Source organism: Takifugu flavidus, chromosome 3 (assembly GCF_003711565.1).
Source record: "Takifugu flavidus isolate HTHZ2018 chromosome 3, ASM371156v2, whole genome shotgun sequence".
NCBI lineage: Eukaryota > Metazoa > Chordata > Actinopteri > Tetraodontiformes > Tetraodontidae > Takifugu > Takifugu flavidus.
In genome coordinates, this window is record NC_079522.1 from 9,174,716 (window position 1) to 9,194,993 (window position 20,278).

At 50.7% G+C, this 20,278-nt stretch overlaps 1 protein-coding gene across 21 annotated transcripts in view; it reads right to left on the reverse strand.

Moving 5' to 3' along the window:
- Window positions 1-677: 677 nt before the first annotated feature.
- Window positions 678-20,278, reverse strand: part of ablim2 (actin binding LIM protein family, member 2) — a 30,251-nt gene continuing 10,650 nt past the window's right edge. For 2 of the 21 annotated variants that reach the window (XM_057027285.1, XM_057027283.1), the window contains exons 3-24: window positions 17,471-17,654; window positions 15,057-15,169; window positions 14,860-14,986; window positions 14,621-14,714; window positions 13,861-13,948; window positions 13,588-13,646; window positions 13,115-13,156; window positions 11,908-11,985; window positions 11,678-11,821; window positions 10,852-10,884; window positions 10,676-10,708; window positions 10,158-10,275; window positions 9,770-9,955; window positions 8,146-8,247; window positions 7,266-7,319; window positions 6,246-6,283; window positions 6,054-6,162; window positions 5,903-5,961; window positions 4,838-4,898; window positions 4,131-4,138; window positions 3,977-4,057; window positions 678-1,894 (exon numbers count right to left, since the gene is read on the reverse strand). In XM_057027285.1, the coding sequence (XP_056883265.1) occupies window positions 1,781-1,894; window positions 3,977-4,057; window positions 4,131-4,138; window positions 4,838-4,898; window positions 5,903-5,961; window positions 6,054-6,162; window positions 6,246-6,283; window positions 7,266-7,319; window positions 8,146-8,247; window positions 9,770-9,955; window positions 10,158-10,275; window positions 10,676-10,708; window positions 10,852-10,884; window positions 11,678-11,821; window positions 11,908-11,985; window positions 13,115-13,156; window positions 13,588-13,646; window positions 13,861-13,948; window positions 14,621-14,714; window positions 14,860-14,986; window positions 15,057-15,169; window positions 17,471-17,654 (1,925 nt within the window). In that variant the 3' untranslated portion in view covers window positions 678-1,780. Of the gene's footprint in view, window positions 1,895-3,976; window positions 4,058-4,130; window positions 4,139-4,837; window positions 4,899-5,902; window positions 5,962-6,053; window positions 6,163-6,245; window positions 6,284-7,265; window positions 7,320-8,145; window positions 8,248-9,260; window positions 9,333-9,769; window positions 9,956-10,157; window positions 10,276-10,675; window positions 10,709-10,851; window positions 10,885-11,677; window positions 11,822-11,907; window positions 11,986-13,114; window positions 13,157-13,587; window positions 13,647-13,860; window positions 13,949-14,620; window positions 14,715-14,859; window positions 14,987-15,056; window positions 15,170-17,470; window positions 17,655-20,278 lie in introns of all 21 variants that reach the window. The other 19 variants (XM_057027287.1, XM_057027284.1, XM_057027293.1 and 16 more) reach the window with 19 other exon arrangements.

Genomic DNA, 20,278 nt, shown 5'->3' on the forward strand with positions numbered 1-20,278 from the left:
ACAGATAAATGAATGTTTCTGATGAGCTTACATTGTCTTAAAGGCATGAATGAATCATTAAAGTAGGTCGTAAGCAGTGAAAAACGTCTGCGATTGGGAGGGTCTGACTGGACCCACAATATAACGCATCAAAGTTTGTTGAAAGTTGCAACAAAGAAGAGTTATGATTCAGTCGAGCTGCTGGAGCAGTGCTCCCCCAACCTTCCTCACCCCAACTAATCCTTTTTACTAACTCTAACCAGATCACAATTCTCTCTGTTGTGACTGAAGCTGGCTGAGCTTGAGTTTGCTGAGACAAAGCACCTGGTGTCTTATTTTCTCTGACCTTTTCAGTGACTGTCTTCCACAATAATGCCGATGATCCTGCCGTTTCCAGACCTACACACCAGGAATGTGGACAGACATGAATCAGTTTCCCTCCATCACACCGTCTTTGATGAATAAACCTTGTCAGCTCCATCCACATATGTGGCCAGCTTCCTAGGGGTCTGTTGAAGCTCCCTCCTGCAGCAGAGAAGGATCTCTGAGCTTTAGATGACCCCGCAGAACTGCCTCATATACAAGGCAACGTTCAGGAGAGGTGGGAAAACTCCCAATGGAGCTGGAAAAGAGGTGCGAAACCGAGAGAGGGACGTCCTCATCGTTACCTGTGTGAATGATGTAACGGAGCCAGAGAGTCTGGATAAAGCACTTTAATAGCAGATGGATATTAGAACAGTTAGTGTCGCACTTACAGGAGCAACAGAAAATGATGTTTCCCTCTCCTCTCTGATGCTAGTCATCCAACACGACAAACCTTTCAAAATAAAATCCCTTCCTCAACCTCGCAATGAAATAAATACCTAAACACAACTGACGGGATCCCGGACAAATGTTTCGTCCCACCGCTTCGAGGAGACGCTAACATTTCCGGAGCCCTCATGCATGCCAGACGAATAGAGCCGCTATATGTTCCGTACATGATCTTACGTGTTAGTTGGTCTGGAAAACACAGAGCAAAGCTGACGGCGCTTCGTGGTAAAGACGGAGGATTTCCTGGAGACGCCGATGGTGAAACGCATGAGGTGTTGAAATGCTGCGGCGCTCTGGACTGGACTGGGATCAGACGTCCTCCCCGCAAGTCAAAAATAGCTTATAAAAATAATTTCTGTTGTCTTTTGGATGTGAGAGCATGTTACTGTGGCAACACCCTGAACCCGTCTGCAGGATCTCCTCTCTTATCCCTGCCTGTGATGCTCTGCCAGGCTCTGGCCCATCTGAGCAGCTGATTTATGACACACCAGACAGACCTCGGTCGTACCGGACTGAAGAGAACAAAAGCAAAACAGACGCTGGAGTTATTTCTTATTCCCATCTTTGGTCTTTGACCTCCTCGAAATGTCCTTCCAGTCCTAAAGTTAGGGCGCCGGTGTCGAGACAGACCTGCACCAGTGGCCAAGTGCAGCAACTTCAGGGGAGCTGGAGACAGAGGCAGGAAGAAGAGGAGCAGGAACCTGGAGGAGGCTCTGCATCAAGGTATGAAAGGTAAATGGAGGAGGGAGGAGCATCAACACAGGCCATGCAAACGTAGCCCCTCCCCCTCCTCAGTCAAACAATCAGGCCATACGGAAGCTAACGGTGATGCCTCGAGGTGGTGGAAGTGTTCCTGCGTCACAGATACATGGCAGATTACAGCAAGGGTATCATGGCGCATGGTGCATATATAGCTAATATCAGACGCTTGTCCTCAGTGGCTCCTCCCGCAGGACGGACGCCTCCTCACGTGGTGCGGTCTGACGGGCTAAAACAGGCGCGCTGCCTTCTTCATGTCATTCTTCTTCCAGAGCGCCAGGCGGTCAAACTGTTCCAGGGTCATGCCAAAAACCTTCTGGAAGTCTCCGGGAGAGAGGTGTCTCTGAAACGAGAGGGCGCAAAGCATTTTCCCCGTGAAGCAGAACATTTCCTTCAGTTAGAAGATCAGGAAAAGACCTCAGGTTGGATCAACCAGAACCATCATTTCTCCCTCCAGGGGGCTCGGCGCATCACACACGTGCAGCACCCCAGATCTGAGCCTCGTGCTCCGCCCACCTGGCTCGCCTGTCAACGGTTCACCAAAAGTAGCAGCGCGCGGTGCTAACTTTCTCTTTACGAGCCAATCGCCTGGTTTCCATAGAAATGGACAAAGGGAGGAATGTGCTTCTTCTCCCTCAGGCCAAAATTCCAGACCTGTGCTGTTTCATCTACCATGCTAACATGTCAAAACAGGAGCCAGTTTGTCCGACATTTTTCAAAATAAAGGTACGCTAACAGTGACGCAGCTTCCACCGGGGACGTCAGTCGAGAATTCCTCCAATCAAATAAACGAAACAAAAAGATAAAGTAGACCAAAAACAAGATGCATAAGTGATTCTGTCTGCATCTATGTGAAGACGTCCTAGTGTGTCGCCCAGTCCTGCAATCCAAATGTAGATCTATTTATCCACTGATGGACTTCACTGCCATTTACATCTGGCTCTGCATATCCCAGTGCTAATGCTAAGCTAGCACAATAGCATCAGCAGCTGCCTGCCTGCACGTCCAGACAGTTTTTATTGCACCAGGACTAATCCTGCAGACTGGAAAACTGTTGACCACAAATTCCGACATACCAGGGTTTAGGGTTCGGGAGTCGGGTGTGGGTGAGGATCAGGAGTGCAACACGAGCTCAGGTGTATAGCAGACACAGGCAGGGCCCAGGCTGATCCTCACCTGGCTCCCTCAGACCACCTTGCACCTATACTCCATCCATGTTCTACAGCCTAAATCACAGCTAGTGAGGACCGTTAATGGACACCGTCCATTAGCCTCAGGACTGCCTCCACCATACAAACTAGGGTGTATGAGGGGCTTGCAGACTCTGGAGGCCACTACCTTAGTGCTGGACCCGTTTCTGTTTGGACTGTGGGACATCCTGGAAGCAAATACGTAGGTGTGTTTTCAAATGGGAAGTGTTGGATCACTTGGTTCTGCGTAGCCTCTCGGCAATATGAACACGCTCCTGCAGAGATACTACACAGAGGATGGAGAAGGATTTGCTTAGTCAGCGGTTTTGAGGTTTCTGGTCCCCTGAGGGTCCCCCTAACTGGCAGCTGACACCCTGGGTTAGTGTAGGCAGGATGCAGATGAGAGGAGAACCTGGTCCTGCACGTGGCTGCTGCCCTTATTAAGGAAGGACCGCTGCTGAACCCTTTCTGCCGAGGTCAGACACACAAACACGCAACAAGCAGAAGATTCCAGGCGTTCCAACCACAGAGGAGTTGTCCTGCGTCAGGAACGCCTCAGGATCCCGGCGGTCTGACTCCTCTGAGCACGATAGTCCTATAATGGAGGCCTGAATGATGATCTCATGTTCGGGTTACTGAAGGTTTGAGCTTTTTTTTTTTAAACTTTTAAATGCATTCATGGAAGTACTGGGAGTGCAGGGAGGCCATCTGTCCACCACAAGACAAACCGCCAACGGACTGGAACATTTCTGAGCTAACGCAAATATTTCCTGTTTTTAGCTGAACGGACGAATATTCTGCAGCTGGAGGACTTCAGCCACTATAGGACAGAAGGAAACGTACATTTCTTCTTCTATAGATCTCAATAGCTCAGTCTGATATGGTCAGCTGACATGTTGTTAGCATGGACCAATCACGCGCCGTCCCCCGGTCACATGACAAGCTCCTCTGGAGAACCAGTCACAGCCAAAGTCACCTGCCACACGGTCCTGATCCAAACGCACGCGGTTCCCTGACAAACACCATTAACGTTATATTTAACGTTACGATTTATACTCCGAGGTCGGATTTTAGCAGTTTGGCTCTTTTGCTCCCCTCTTTAAATGGAGTTTCAAAATTAAAAAGCAGAATCTCAGTTATTGCTCCGCTGCTTTATATAATCGGAGGCCGTAATCTGCCAACGGCAGCGCTGTGAGAATCCGTCTCAGGCGAGAAAGCGGGTTTATTGCGCTCACCTCCAGCCTGGTGCGATCCACGTCTCTGGGAAGCTTCACTTTGACCCGATGTGTGACCGCCAGGAGTTCGTAGGGGTAGATCTGACACGCAAGCTCCGGGTTAGAGACTCAAACAGCCCAAACTTTATTTAGAAAGCAGGAGACCACGTCTTACCTTGTACTCTGGCAGCAACAAAAGCAGAGAAGAAGAAAAGACAATTAACTGGATGTTAGAAACAGAGTCTGGAAACAATTACAGCGAACTATCAGGTTTCAAAGGTGTCAACAGGCCACACAAACGCACGCACGCGCACGCACACTCGCTTGCTCTTGGCGTCCTGTCAGCTTGGCTCTTAGCCCGACTGCGCTCTCCCTCTGGAGAAATGACATCATCTCTCCACGCCACGCCGTTACCTCAGCGTGCTGATGTGCAGCTTAAACAGCCGCGCACGTTCGCCACTGGGAACTCAGCACATTTAAAGTCCATCTGAATTCTACATTTACCACTCGAAACATTCAAATCCTAATTATTGGGTTGCTGATGAAGGTTGACCTATTACGTCACACTCCAAATTAAAAACTCAACAAGCTAGCTATCGCCAGCAGCTAGTTAGCATTCTGAGCAAGCTTAGCTGATCGGCTGTTTTTCCACCTTGTGAACTTTATTTCTTCCTGTTGTGTTTCGTATCAGACTCCTTCTGTGCGATTATATGACCAGCATGTCTGTGTTAGCGTTAGCGTAAAGGGTCCACTGTTATTAACTACGAGACCATCCTATTTATCCGGACTCATCCATCACATACACCGACAACACCCACAGATGTTGCTAAGAGAATTAGCATTGAAACAAAAAACAAGAGGGAGAAGAAAGACTCCAAATACCTCTGGTTCCTCCCCAACTGTGGGAGTCTGCATCCACTTCATCTTCCATCATCTCAGCAGCCTATAGAAACACACACACACACACACACACACACACTTGGTGACTCATACATCCATTTTGCCACCAACACTGCTCGTCTCCACGGAAACAAGCATCCATGTGAAAACCTCTGAGTCACTGTTTTTCCCATCGATTTCTCACATTCACTCGGGATGAGGAAGAGGAGTTCCTTCTCTGAGAGGAGGATTCTGTCAGTCAGTCTGGAGAAAGAGCAGGAGACAAGATGTCTGACAGCGTCAGTTAGTCTGTCAGTTAGTCTGTCAGTTAGTCTGTCAGTTAGTCTGTTAGTTAGTCTGTCAGTTAGTCTGTTAGTTAGTCTGTTCTAATGGTGGTTTTCTAATGAGCCTGTTCTATTATGATGTACAGTCTTACTCATAGAGGTGTTACAGCTGCTCCAAGGGAGTCATTTCCACCACAGGAGACCCTGTGAGTACTGGGTCCAGGACCTTCACAGGAGCCCGTCCTCTCACGTGGCCCTCTCGATGCTTGTGTCTCCTCGGTGGAGCTCATTAGCATTCGTTGTGTGACGGTTTTGACCCACCAAAGGCGGTTACAAAGCTTTGTACTTCCGATCTAACGCTGCGTACCCGTCGCCTCTTGTGTTGTGATACTTTTAAAATATAATAAAAGGCAGACGGGTCTGGCTCGTGTGTTCCTGTACATGGCGGCGGATGCTCTAAATGAGAGTGAAGTGGCTGCTAGCTTAATGCCCGTTGCTTCTGCTGGGTTCGGCGTCACATGTTGGTTTAGCCAGGCGGTGCTGGTCCAGCTGTTCCCTCCAGCTACTGTCACAGAGCTGTTCTGACAGGGCTGTTTCAACAGAACATCGCTGATGAAGACAATCAAACGGGTCACCTTCGTTTCAGCAGTGCTGACTGACAGAATCCTGCCTGAGTGGGCCGAGCCGGCCTCAGGAGGTCAGGAACAAGATGGTGGTGGCGGTAGCTTTGTGATTGGACGGAAACGGGAAGGTTAAAAGGTCGTGTCCTCGTGTGGTTGCTCACCTTGTAGATGCCGTTGCGACCGTATCCAGGCAACGACGCAGACTTGCTGTAGGGGAAATCTGCGAGAAAAAAAAGCCCACCGTGAACATTTCCTTTTCAGGGTCGCGCGGCGTGCACGTGCACGTTTGGGAAGCTGCGATTGGCTACTCACGAGGCTGCGAAGCGTCCGTGGGCAGGCTGCAGGTCGATTTACGAGGGTCCGCCTCTTCTGCCGCGGCGTGTCCGTCTGTTTCGCTCTTCAGGATCATCCAGCTGGTCCTCTACAGGGAGACGAAGGGCGAGAAAGAAGTGATGGATGATGGGAAAGAGGAGTTAGCGGATGTAATGCCGTGGTGACACCCACCTTACTGTCCTCCCCATCCTGCCAGGATGTTCTAGATGCTGCAAAACAGTCCAAAGTTACGCGGCGCCACATTAGTCATCCCAATCTATTGACAGTTCGCCCCGCCCACTGTGACACCACAAGCCCCACCCACCATGACATCATCAGCTGCAGATGGCACCTACAGGACAGACAGGGTGCAGGGCTGGAGTGCACGTGGAAACAGAGACGCTGGATATGAAACATTCCGGGTCTCAAGAATATCTGTTCCTGGTCATTAAGCAGACCCAAACTCCAAATCATTGGTTCTAAACATCGGCCGTTGCCCACGCACGTACGTGCGCTCCACAAACACACATCAGATCAGGCCGCGCCACGTGCAGCTGATGTTCCCGTCACAGGACACGGATTTCGCCCCCAGAAGCCGTGATGAAAGTTCTCTGGACCCGTTTTTGTGCTCGTGCTTCCGTGTTGTGAAGGAAAGTAGAGTGACGAGCCCAACGTCTCCACGGCAACACACAGACGAATGGTGAAAGAGGACAGCGGGAGCGTCAGTCACAACACTAACAGAAGGCCCTAGCGAGCTGCAGACATGCATGAGCAGAGCAGGAAAGGCGTGTTTGGATTCTATCCAATCAGAGATGGTCCCACATCTGTGGGGGTCCGTGATCGGGGCGTTTAAACTGGTGCCAGACCGGAGCTGCGTCCTCACCAGCACTCTGAAGACACATGTCCAGCAGAAAAGCTACAAACAACACGAGGATTTCTGCTCCACCTATTGAACATGACAGATGCAGCGGTGTGAGGAGCACCTGAGGAGCCAATCAGAACCCAACGGTTCATTCAACATAACATTCCCTGGAAAACCGCGGATGTTTGTGCGTTATGGAATGGTTGGTGTTTTCTCTACAGCGGCTCCATGTGTGCAGCTCCACTGTGGGCGGAGCCTGGTAAGGGGGTGTGGCTTTAACCATGATTGACAGGTGACATGCAGCTCATCATGCAGAGAAGAACCAGTGTTAAAGAGGAGGTGGACTGTACCATGCTGTCTGTAGATGGGGGGTTTTCTATAGAGATTATCTTTGACCACAGTCTCTGAAGAGGGGAAGAAGTGCAGAGGAAAGAAAATGGACAAAGCCGAGAAAGAAAGAGAGAGAGAAGCATGAGTTAGCAGTTATTGAGGGGGGTGGGGAGGCACAGGAAAGGTTGATTTAACACATATGTCATTTGTTTTTGTTTGTTCTTTAACCAGAAACATCATTAAAATCATTCATGCAGCAAATGGGCAGTTTTAGCATCACTTTTAGGGTTTAAATGTTTTCTAATGTTTATGGACGAGTGACTGTTTCTACCCTGAGGGTCACCAGGTGAAGACACGCCCCCTACAAACATGAACCACGGCTCGAAAGATCATCAACATACATGTGTGGTTACGCCATTCCACTGGTCCGCATTTAACTCTATGTCCAGTCAAAGTCAGTAACCTTGGAAACCAGCAATCGGATAACAGCATATTTGACAGGATCGCCTGGAACACTCAAGGTGAGGCTTTCACGGCCCCGTGCACGAGGCTAACCTGAAGACTAGACTAGAATAGGTCCTCTAGGACCAGGTTCCTGTCACTGGCATGATGGGGAACATTGTTTTAGCAACAATATGACTGTAATCACGCACACTAAAGGCACTAAAGCAGTCTGAACACATCTGAACTGATCTGGATCCAACTGAGCCAAACTTGATCCGATTTAGACTAAACTGAACCGAACTGGACTTCAAATGAACTGAGCCAAACTGCTGGGTAGGGAGGCGCGTCCACTGGTCCAGGGGGTACAGACAGCCTCGCGCACAGACTACAAATCTGTAAAAAGGATGAAGACGTTGAGACAGATGTGGTCCAGCGGTTGCAGCCGGGCGGGCCTACCTGGTATGTGGAAGTGGCGGGGAACGGGCACATATGTAGAGGAGGGGGATTTGCCATCAGAAAAGGTGGATAAGCTGGGGGTGCTCCGACCACTTTCGCTGCCTTCGGTCGGGTTAAGGGAAGCAGTGCACGTCGGGAGGAAGGAGGGAGGGTTTTGAAGAAAAGAAAGGAAATCAGGGAGAAAAATAAAGCAGGTTTAGACGGTAAAAACAATTTCAGTAGTTCCAGCTGAAGATGCAGGTGACATGTTGGTCCAGGTCCAGTTGATGTGGCGTGCTGAACCTCCCCACACACTCCACCCCCCACCCCCGCGTCCCACAACCTAGACTTGAATTTAATCACTAGAATGAAGCTGCTATCTGGTTAGCATGGACAGCATTATGCTACGTTGTCTCCAGATCTTCTATACAGTAAGTCTGCATTACCCAAGAGACCAGGAGCTAAACCCTAACCTGCTGGCTCTGGATCTGGTGAGCAACAGAGACGTCATAATCTGCCACCTTCTTTCTTTTGGTGCTCAAATGATGTCATCTGGAGCCTTGAAGGAGGTTTAGCACGTCTCCAGGGAGCAGCAAAAAGTAACTTTAGACTTGAGGACGCTAACCCTGAGAGGGGCTGCTACAGTTCTTCAAAGACTGAATCCTTGGGTTGGGGTGGGGTGTTATCTGATTGAACACACTCCCCTTCTTCCACTCAGACTGCGAGGAACCAGTAGATGACATCACACCCACACACACACACAAGTGCTGGTTTAACCTGCAGCTGCCAAAATGACGGTTAGCATCACAGCTGTGCTTCGATGAGCTACGGGAGGGGGTCAGTCAAGTGACCCGGGTATGTTTAATGTCGGCAAACAGGACAACAGACTGAGCGGACAAGCACAATGAGGTGTCCTAGAGGACATCGTCTCAAACACACTCAGGTGAGTTAGACCATGCATGACAGCGACCACGACCACAGACACGTTGGTGCGACAAGTGCAAGCAGAATAAACCTAGGCGGTCCTGATGATGGACCCTGATGGACCCCAACATTAGCTACCATACTGAAAGACAACATCTGCTGACCATTCCACTGGGGGGGAGGACAAAAGAGAAAGACTACTGGGATTTTACCGTCGGGGAGAGGTAACCTGAGATGCAGGGATGTCCTAGGCTTAAGGTCAGGTAGGGGGTCCTGTTTCAACCCTGAGGGCGTTCAGGAGAAAGGAGGTTACGATTGGGTCTGGTATGAGTTTGCTGTCATGGGTAGCGTTAGCAGGTTCCTGGTCATGTTCTAATCCACGCAGCTGTGTTGTGAGCTCAAACATATGGTTCACTTGGACATAACGCACAGCTCATGCCATATTAGGTCAGTCAAACGGTGGTATCACAGCACTCCAGACGTTTGGACCCTCGTTCCTAGTCAAACACAGACAGGACCACCGTCTCGCTGCTGTTCCCTGGTCTGGGTTCAAATGTTCTGATCTTTAACTCTGCTTTTTTTTAACACCCTTTCATCCAATAGCTTTTTTTTTTTTTTTTTTAAAAAGGTGGCGTTGTTTTCTGTCCAACAGTGGTGAACCTGGAGGGGGGTCCATTGTGTCTATAGTGGACTAGGGCGGGGTCTCGGTGTGCTCGGATACCTCTGAAGTACGGGATGTAGTTGTGCTGCTGCAGCATGGTCAGGGTGGTGGGGTTCAGGTGATAAGACAAGCCTGCACTGCCCACTGCTGGTGCTGGCGAGTACTTACCACCATCAGCCCCACCAGGGCAGTACAGAGGCAGGGGGGAGGAGTCCCTGGCCCCACTGGGGGGGTATTTAAAGGCACCTGTGAGCATTAGAGGTGGAGGAAAAGAACAGGGTTGCATGAACGTCTGGTGGCGCTCTGATGAACAGTCTGAATTATCCTACAGGTCACATACGAACGGGTCGCTGGTGTCACGCTAGTCAACCAGCAGCAGCTAAATTTATGTTCACCTTTTAAAGAGTCTCATGAACACACCGGAGCCACTCCAGAAGCACAAACGTACCTTGTTGACTGTAATTCTGAGGGGAACGAGAGGGCGTGTAGCGTCCGTAGCCACCCAGGGAGCTGTTGGAACTGGGGCTGGACGGCCTCCGCTGACGCGGGGATTTTTCCCCATCGCCCTGGATACGAAAAACACGTGGCGTTATCGCAGTCAGCTGATAGCGCTAAGAAAAAAGTTGCGAGTCCACGACCTCCTCTAGCGCTGCGGCAGGAGCCCACGTCTGACATTCATTTAGAATGAGGCAACACACGGCGAACATCAACACAGGACAAATGTCAGGGGACATGTTTAGTCCAGAGGTCCAAACGCAAGGACATGCTAACCAATGAAAAATAAAAAAGCGCTACGCTAATATTCTTACACAAACTACGTGACTAATACATCAAATGGTTGATGAGCAAGAAGCAAAATTTCCCATTGCTGCGATGTTGCGATGCTAACTCGGCTAAGCTAAGGCTCACTGACGTCGATGATGATGACAATGGATTTGTGTGACGGCCACACTAGCGTGACGTTACCTCGGTCATAGCAGGAGAAAGCAGCTGTGGGGACTGCAAATAAAGAGGGGAGAAAGCCAAGGTTACAAAAGCCAAAAGGGGAAAATTTAGGTCAGGTGGATGGTGGACAGAGGGACGGATGGACAGATGGACAGATGGACAGATGGACAGATGGACGGATGGATAGATGATATTACCTCAATTGTAGAAGACAAAGGTAGCTGGGGAGACTGCAAATAGAGAGTAGAATACCAAGGTTACAGAAAGAAAAAGAAAAACTCAGTTGAGGTGGATGGATGGATGGATGGATGGATGGATGGATGGATGGATGGATGGTGGATGGATGGATGGATGGATGGATGGATGGATGGGATGGATGGGTGGAAAATGAAACCTTAAACTACTGGATGCAATGGTCCACAGGGGCTATATATTCTCAAGCTCTCTCCCCAGCGATTTCAGAACTGAAGAAGCCTTCTGGATAGAAGGCGAAACGTCTTCAAGAGAAGAAACCCAGTCCAGTTGACAGAGAAAACTACTTTGGATACAATGACCTGGATGATTGAGAATCTACACAGACATCTTGCAGTACCTCCAGAACATCTAACACGTGCGGCCCCTCTAATGTTCTCAGTTCTGATTCTCTCCATCCTCACTCCTCCCAACGAGGACCTCTGTCTCCTCCAGCTCTGCCTCATGTCTAGACTCAACGTCTCTGTCTCTAAACCAAACAGCATCACTGGTCTCCCCAGAACCAACGCTCCCGCACACAGCAAGACAATGTTTAAACCTCACTGTGATTCGTTTTGGTGCCTCCTGCTGGTGAGAATACAAACTGCAGCAGTGTAAAACCTTTCTGGCGGCTACTTGGGAGCACGACTGAGCTCTTCACGAGGAGCTGAGCAGCGTCGGCGAGCGTTGACTGCCGATGGGTGACATGAATGAACGAATTAAGAACATCTAACGTGCTCTAGCTGAGCATTTCTGCGTCCGGCGGCAGGCGAGGCGGCTGAGCTTCGCTACCTCTGCGTAGTGTCGCTCCTCTGACGCGTAGCTGATGTACGGCGAGTATGACAACATGTCGGGTCTGTCGATGTTGTAGATGGCCTTGGTCTTCGGAAGCGCTGCCAGGTCTTTGTAGTCCAGCATCTCCTCCCCCAGTTTGGCCTGTGAGAGCATGCAGGAAAACGAATGTTAACATCCTTTTTGACCGCTGCTGCCCCCGATGGTGGCTGGAGGTAGTGCAGACTTACGTAGATGACTCTGCTGGGGGAGCCCGAGGCGCTGGAGGCCGGGACTGAAGTGATGCTCTCAGATGAAGTCCGGGTCGCCTGAAACGAGCCAGTAGATGCTTTTACCGGTGACGCACAGCTGCCTCACGCGCTGTGCATCCATACTCATGCTCCACGTGAAAGGAATTCACAGGTTTCTCCTCAAGAACTCACAGCAGAGTTTTAGTATTTCACACTCTGAGAACACACTCATGAAGGATTAGTTCTGAACAAACAACCATCCAGTGGTCAACAGCCTCCTCTGACTTCAGCTTTGAACCCTGGACATGATGGTCTTCATCTCATCTCCATCAATAGTTCTCTCTCTCATCAGCAGTATTCACACTCTTTACTCTGAGATGGGACCTCAGCTCTGGGACCTTCTACTTCTCTTGATCATCTTTGAGACGTTCCTACACATTGATTTTAGTCCACAGCCGTCTGTCAGTGAAAAAGAGAGAACCCTAGAACCTGGCATTCACCCTGACTGAGGTCCTGATCCTGTATGCAGCAAAATTCCAGAAGGTCAACCATCAGCGCAGCTCCTCCAATCTGAGTTTATGTCCACACAGAAGCTGAAAGCTGCTCTGATGGAACCAAGACTGAGACCTCATTCTAAGCATCGTGTTGGGATGAAGCCAGGCTCCTCTCGTGGCGTTCAGGAGCTGGGACAGGGATACTGATCAAAGTCCAGGCTGGACTAAAGACCCACAAAAAGAACCTTCAACCAGACCCAAACATCATCCAACTGAACTTGAGAAGATTCTGCAGAGAAGAAAGTCAGAATATCCACAAATCCAAACGTGAACCTTCAGCTGACTAAGGACTGACTAAATGGTCTGAACCCTGAACACAACATGCACCAGTCTCTGTCCTCCTGGGGAACTGGGAGAAGGCTGAGGAGACGTCAGAACATACAGGACATCCTAAAGTCTGCCAGCATCTAGTGGCCACAGCCCACTTCCTGCTCTTTCACCGTCAACAACAGCAGCTGCCGGGGGAACACGATGGAGTTTTGGCCACGTTCTCATGTGGACCTCTGAGGACTGATCTTTGTTCCTGAGTGCGCTGCAGATACATCCATCATAGCTCTCCGTCTGGGTGTGGCTTCTTAGTCAAACATCAGAACAGTTTCAACCCATGCAGCAGGTGGTTATGGGGGGGGGGGGGGATGCAGCGGAGCACCGACCTGTTGCTCTGGGATGTCACTGAGCTGTATCCGGACCTGCTTCTAGGGAGGAGATTGGTTATGGTGAGGGATGACAATGACAGATGATGGGTAAAAAGCGAGAAAACCCGAACAGCCGCAGGTCCACCTGAACACATCTGAAGGTGCTACCGATGCTTCTAGTTAACGCGGTTATCGCAACGCACAACCACAGGAACCAAAGTCCAGCAGGAGGGTCAGCTCAGACTCAACCACTGCTCAGAGAACGTGGTCTGAGCAGCCTGGAGAAGACCACATCTATGAGGGAAATGGTTTGGATCTCATCTACACACACAAGAAACACTTTTACCCCTCAATTTAACCCCATAAGGGATTATCCTGGGATTACCTGGGGATACTTTAGGATGAGCTGGAATTCAGGGGCTCTTTGCCCCTCCATTTCCTAAAAAGCAACGTGGCTGTAAGTTCTATGAGAGCACCTGTATCTTACGTACCTTACTCTTCTCCTCCAGCTTGGCTGCTTGTCTGCATGGAGGATGCCAGATGGACGATCCTGAGGACACAGAGCAGAACGCTGAGGGAACGTTTGAGAGGAATCTTGCCTGGACTAAAAGAACAGAACAGGAGATCCTGGACAGTCTCTGGATGTTCTCTCAGATGTCAGATTTCCTTCTGTCCTCAGGTACTCGTCACAGAACCCATTTCCGATGATAATTCCCAAACAGAAGAGTGGAAGATCTAACGAGAAGGAAAGTGAAACCCTTTACCTTGAAGGTACATTTCCTCTCCTTCTGCAAACATCTGCTCACAGCGGGCACAGCGGGCACACGTGGGGTGGTAGTGCTTCTCCCCAGCCTGGGAGAGACGACAGAGTTACAGGAACGTCAGGAGGACAGCCAGGAGACAACTTTTAAGAGGATAAGTCAAAAAACCGGAGCCTTCATCAAAAAGCTTTAATCTTCGACCCGACAAGGACGTGAGGAAATCTGCTTCAAGCGTCACCGCAGCAGGAATTCAACAGCTCTAAAAGGCTTCTACAGTGTCTACAATGTATCTAAAAGGTGAAGAACCCACACCAGTACGAGAACATTTGGGTGTTAGGCCTTTCTGGAGAAGCTCTCAGCTATCATCCGTCCATCTTTTCATGGTCATGCTGTGTGTTGAGTGTCTACTCCATATCAAACATCAGGGCTTTATTGAAACAATGAAACTACATTGTCAAAGAAAAAGCCAACACCCTCCTCCAGGGACAACATCCTGGCGAGGTGGTCAGTGTTCAGTCGGAAATCGGACCAACACAGAAAGAAAAACGGATGGAAAACGAAGGTTTAGCAAACTCTATTGGCAAAGATCAACGAGAGAGAAACCCCGCAGTGCTCAGACGTCACAATTAGCCTCTTTTCTGTGACGACAAAATCATCTTATGACAGTAACAACAGGGACGAGTTGAACTGATGTTCCTGGTTGGTGACGTGGCGGGAACAGCTAGTTCACCGTGTCAGCAGTAGGTGCTAGCTGTAGCGTTACCTCCAGGACCTTCCCAGTGATGTACTTCTGACAGCTCTCGCACTGGATGCCAAACATGGCGTGGTAGTCCGATTCACAGTACGGAACTCCATCTCTGCGAGGGGAAAACAGCGCGAGACGCGGCGTTAATGAGCACTGAGCTAAAACCCAAGTGGAGTTCTGAGGGTCAGTGTTGCCTGACGTTGATCATGTGATCCATTTTCATGCTGAGGGAGTGCGCACGGAATGCTGGCACCTACTTGCTGATGTACTCGGCATTGAGCACCTTGTTGCAGACCCGACACTTGAAGCAGCCCAGGTGCCAGTGCTTGTCCAGGGCCACCAGAGACTGCTCGTTCTTGAACTCCTTCCCGCAGCCGCAGCAGTCTGAGGACACAAATCTGCTCACGCAAACCGAGAGGAGGACGCGTTTGGCCAGAAGACTCAAAGTACTGACTGTGCACGGCCTGGATGGGCGCCGGGCTGTTGGCCGGGAGCGGCTGGGTGCAATTCTGGCAGACGCACTCCTTCCCGTTGAACGTCACTCGGTCGCCAGCCGGAAACGGTTGTCTGCAAGAGACAAAGGTTGAGATCATCAAGCATCTGAGCCATGACCTGTCTGTGGGAGGGGTCTACAGTGGGAGGGGCCCACAATGGGAGGGGTCCACTGTGGGAGGGGTCCGCAGTGGAGGGGTCCACTGTGGGAGGGGTCCACAGTGGGAGGGGTCCACTGTGGGAGGGGTCCACTGTGGGAGGGGTCCACAGTGGGAGGGGTCCATAATGGGAGGGGTCCTCAGTGGGAGGGGTCCGCAGTGGGAGGGGTCCATTGTGGGAGGGGTCCGCAGTGGGAGGGGTCCACAGTGGGAGGGGTCCGCAGTGGGAGGGGTCCACAGTGGGAGGGGTCCACAGTGGGAGGGTGTTTGTTCACTTCACTCACTTTAGGTCTTAAACATACAAACAGGAATAAACAGCTGTGTCGTCTGTAAAAAGGTTGAGTGCTTCCCAAGAAGGCCCTGAACCAGTGTGGTACCTTCACTTCCACTCCATGTTCAAGTCGCCGTCACAGGTCAGAGGTGAGACCATTTACAATGATAATATTAAAACAGGCCTCATTATTCTCTAGCAGGGACGAACAAAAAGATGATTAAAGTTTGAATGACGGTGTGAGATTCTGTCACAGGGCGAAACATTCCTCAGCAGCAATGTCCTGCAGCCTGGACATGTGACCTCACAGCCTGGACATGTGACCTCACAGCCTGGACATGTGACCTCACAGCCTTGACACATGACCTCACAGCCTTGACACATGACCTCACAGCCTGGACGTTTGACCTCATAGCCTGGACACATGACCTCACAGCCTGGACATGTGACCTCACAGCCTGGAAACGTGACCTCACAGCCTGGACGTTTGACCTCATAGCCTGGACACATGACCTCACAGCCTTGACACGTGACCTCACAGCCTGGACGTTTGACCTCATAGCCTGGACACATGACCTCACAGCCTGGACATGTGACCTCACAGCCGGACATGTGACCTCACAGCCTGGATACATGACCTCACAGCCTGGACACATGACCTCACAGCCTGGACATGTGACCTCACAGCCTGGACGTTTGACCTCACAGCCTGGACACATGACTCACAGCCTGGACACATGACCTCACAGCCTGGACATGTGACCTCATGGCTTCTGTTAAAGCCTCACCATCAGCTGCTGTGACACAGTCCTCAAGAGCTTTATTTCCTGAGGACGACTGTGTAAAGAGACATAGATTCTAATTACTACCAAAAACCAAACCGAACCAGGTAAACAGTCCTGTTGGTCCCATCAAAAAGGTCGAACCTGAAATTGAAACGATTAAATGCTGACTATAGCAGGTTTGTGTGCTGATGTTCTGTTTCTGGCTACTTTGGGTCCCAGCCAGCGTTAGCGACCTTCTGAGCAGCTCCTGATTTATTCACACTGATGATTTGATGGAGTTGATCCTGAGGTCAGACTTAATTTCTGACTGCCTGAAGTGCTGAGGGTGGTTTCTGGTTACAAATCGATCACCTGGCTGCACTTTTAGCCTCGTATTGAGCTCTGTGACTCCTGCCAGATCATCAATGCGGCCTCCACTAGAGGGCGACAAAGTTCAACTGCTTCAGAAGCGGAAGGCAGGACGTGAGGACCGACAACTAAAGGGAAGAGATCAACAATCCACACAGGCATGACGTCAAGAGCGGATCAGCTGATCCCGTGACGCCTACAGCGCCACCTTCCTCTTCGTGCCGCTCCGTCCGAAGATGCCGAACGTTGCATTTGTATGATCCCCGCACAAACGGCAGACGGTCTCAGCTCCAATGTCGGGATCACCACATGAACGTGCACGTGGTCACACGGGCCCCGTGGTCACACAGGCCCCGCCCACAGCCTCAGTCACTCAACAGCAGTCTTCAGAGCAGCACCACGGACTGACCACACACTTCCAGGCTGCCATTACCTTTCCAGGCCTGGAGTGCATGCACACACACACGCACGCACACACACACACACACACTCAGTTGAAGCTTTCACATGTTCAGAGACAGGTGATGGAGCTGGTCCAAGGCTGGAACACGTGTGTGTTTTCTATAGTTCAACATGTGAGGGTGTCACAGAACGGATGCCCCGGAGGACAAGTTTAGCATTCTGACACCGGATAAGTGTCACCTCTGACACAGTTTCTATAGCAACGCTCTCACGTGATTATTTAAATCACACACGCGCAGATTAGAAAACTGCTTTGGTGGATTGTGAGCACCTTTCTTCTCCCTCCTGACTGAGAGGGAACATATGGAACAAGACTTTAGGATAAAGGAAGGATCAGGATGCTGCTACGTACTTGCAGGAGGAACAGACGAAGCAGCGGGGGTGGTAGGTCTTCCCCAGGGCCGAGACCACCTCCCCCTCGATGAAGTCCTGGCAGCTGAAGCAGCGAGTCCCATACAAGCCCTGGTAGTCCAGAGTGCAGATGTACTCACCCTGACGCACGAAGAAGCCTCCATGGGCCAGCTCACATCCACAAACTGGCAGAGAGACATAGAGACACACAGAGAGAGAGAGAGAGAGGTCAGACAACAGGGATGGAGGGAACACTGGGAAAATGCTGTAGCCCCCACTAGGTCCTCAGGAGGAACAGGACCTCATGGTGTGGGACGGTCACCCATGACATGAAAACGAGCAACGTGCTCAGTGCTAAACAACAGAACCAGAACCAGAACGGCTCCTCAGACCGATCTCTTCTGTTTGTTCCTGCAGATGTTTGAACATGTCGGCCTGAAGGTGAAGCCCAGGTCAGGGGCAGGTCATTGGGTCTGCACAGGAGGAGGAGGACGGGAGTGTGTGTGTGTGTGTGTGTGAGTGTGTGTGTGTGTGTGTGTGTGTGTGAGTGTCTTCTTCTACGACCTTGTATTAAGGTTGAGGTTAGAACCGGGTTTAGATCAGGGTTAGTTGTGATGGTTAGTGTGTGTGTGTGTGTGTGTGTGTGTGTGTGTATGTGTTTATCCACAGCAGGATCTCTGCTACCATTAGTTCACATAAACACACAATGCTTCCATACAGTAACCATGGAAACCACATGACATCACCTGCCCCACCCTCGGGGGGCCCCAGCCCTATTTTTCCGCCCCGCCTTTGTTCTCTCCATTCTTTCAGGGTGAAATAGTTCACAGACGGCTGTTTCCTGGGGTAAAGATAAACATCTGTTGTTCACGTGATAGAGGAGGAATATTTTCATCTTCACGTTCTTCATCCCCTCATTCCTGATCACCGATCAATAATCGAAGCCCCGTTTGGTAGAATCCCAACGAAATGAGGGGTTAAAGGAAAAGCGTCCCCTGACATGTGGACAAACACCATTAAAGGAAGATTTGTAAGCAGTTTTCGTCTGTTACAGGAAGAACAGCGTTCCCGCTCGTTTATCTGCTTGTAAAAACGCGTCTGCTGAGTTTCCCGGGTCTTCCCGCCGCGTTACAGCGCTCATAAAACAACCGCAGCGATGTTTGTCAGGAAGCTGCTGCTGCTGCCTCCTGACATCCGCTTCACACATCTGCAAACACGCGGACAGTCAGATAACGTTCCGGCTCAGAGACAACGTTCCGGGCTCAGAGACAACGTTCCGGGCTCAGAAACAACGTTCCGGGCTCAGAGACAACGTTCCAGGCTCAGAGACAACCTTCCGGGCTCAGAGGCAACGTTCCGGGCTCAGAGACAACGTTCCGGGCTCAGAAACAACGTTCCGGGCTCAGAGACAACGTTCCGGGCTCAGAAACAACGTTCCGGGCTCAGAGACAACATTTCAGGCTCAGAGACAACGTTCCAGGCTCAGAGACAACGTTCCAGGCTCAGAGACACGTTCCGGGCTCAGAACAACGTTCCGGGCTCAGAGACAACGTTCCGGGCTCAGAAACAACGTTCCGGGCTCAGAGACAACGTTCCGGGCTCAGAGACAACGTTCCGGGCTCAGAAACAACGTTCCAGGCTCAAAGACAACGTTCCGGGCTCAGAGACAACGTTCCGGGCTCAGAAACAACGTTCTGGGCTCAGAGACAACGTTCCGGGCTCAGAGACAATGTTCCGGGCTCAGAGACAACGTTCCGGGCTCAGAGACAACGTTCTGGGCTCAGAAACAACGTTCCAGGCTCAGAAACAACGTTCCAGGCTCAGAAAGAACATTGTAGTTCTCTGGGGACGCTCCGCTTCACAACCGTCAGGAGATGACAGGAATGAGAGGTCTCATCCAGCACATCTTCAGCCGACAGGTCAACATGCTAACATGCTAACAAACAGCGCTTTTAGCCTGTGGAGCAGCTGAGGGTCTACGTCAGCTCTGGCTTGGTTATAAAGTCACGCTGGAACATCTGGAACATCTCCGCAACGCAGATGCTGCAGGGGGAGCGGCAAACGTTCCTCTCCGGAGAGTTCTTCCAGACTGAGCCTTCATCCAGCAGTGGAGCTCTGGCTCATCTCTCCTGCAGGAAGAGCCGAATGTGAAGCTAACAAATCACGGCTAACGGAACCACGCTGGACGTCTCCCCGATTTCAGAATGTTACATCTCATCAGGGCGAAAGAGAACTTCCAACGTTCCTGTCGTGAGAGTGAGAACGCTGTAGGTTTCAAATGTGGTGGCCACTCCAGGAAAAGGAGCAAAGGTTAGCTGAGCTAACGCACTCCATCGCTTATCTCATCCACCCAGAATCCTCTTACGTAACAGGAATGATCGGACAGTTTAATCCGCTTCCTCTCCTCTGAAGGTCCAGATGTTCTTCTTCCTCTGATGAAGAAATGAAGCAGATACGAGCTTGAAGTCTTGGGAGACAGGAAGTCACTGTTTCTGACTGAAAAGACGTTTGTGTCCAAACAGCAGGGTACAAATGTCTTCAAGAGGTTCGGTTTTCTAGTCTGGGACACCAGTCCAACATCTGGAGGCATGCTAGCTCCCTCCAGGACTACACTCTGGACTGTTACACCTAAAAAACCAACAAATCTAACAACACGGAGACCACTGGATGCTCCACGTCCACGTCAAGCCCTTGAGCAGCACGTGCTCTACAGAACCTCCTACTCAGCACCAGTAGCTCGGATGCTACGGATGCTACGGGTGGGCTCATTTTAATGACCGCGGTCGTGTCGCCTGGTCTCACACACGTC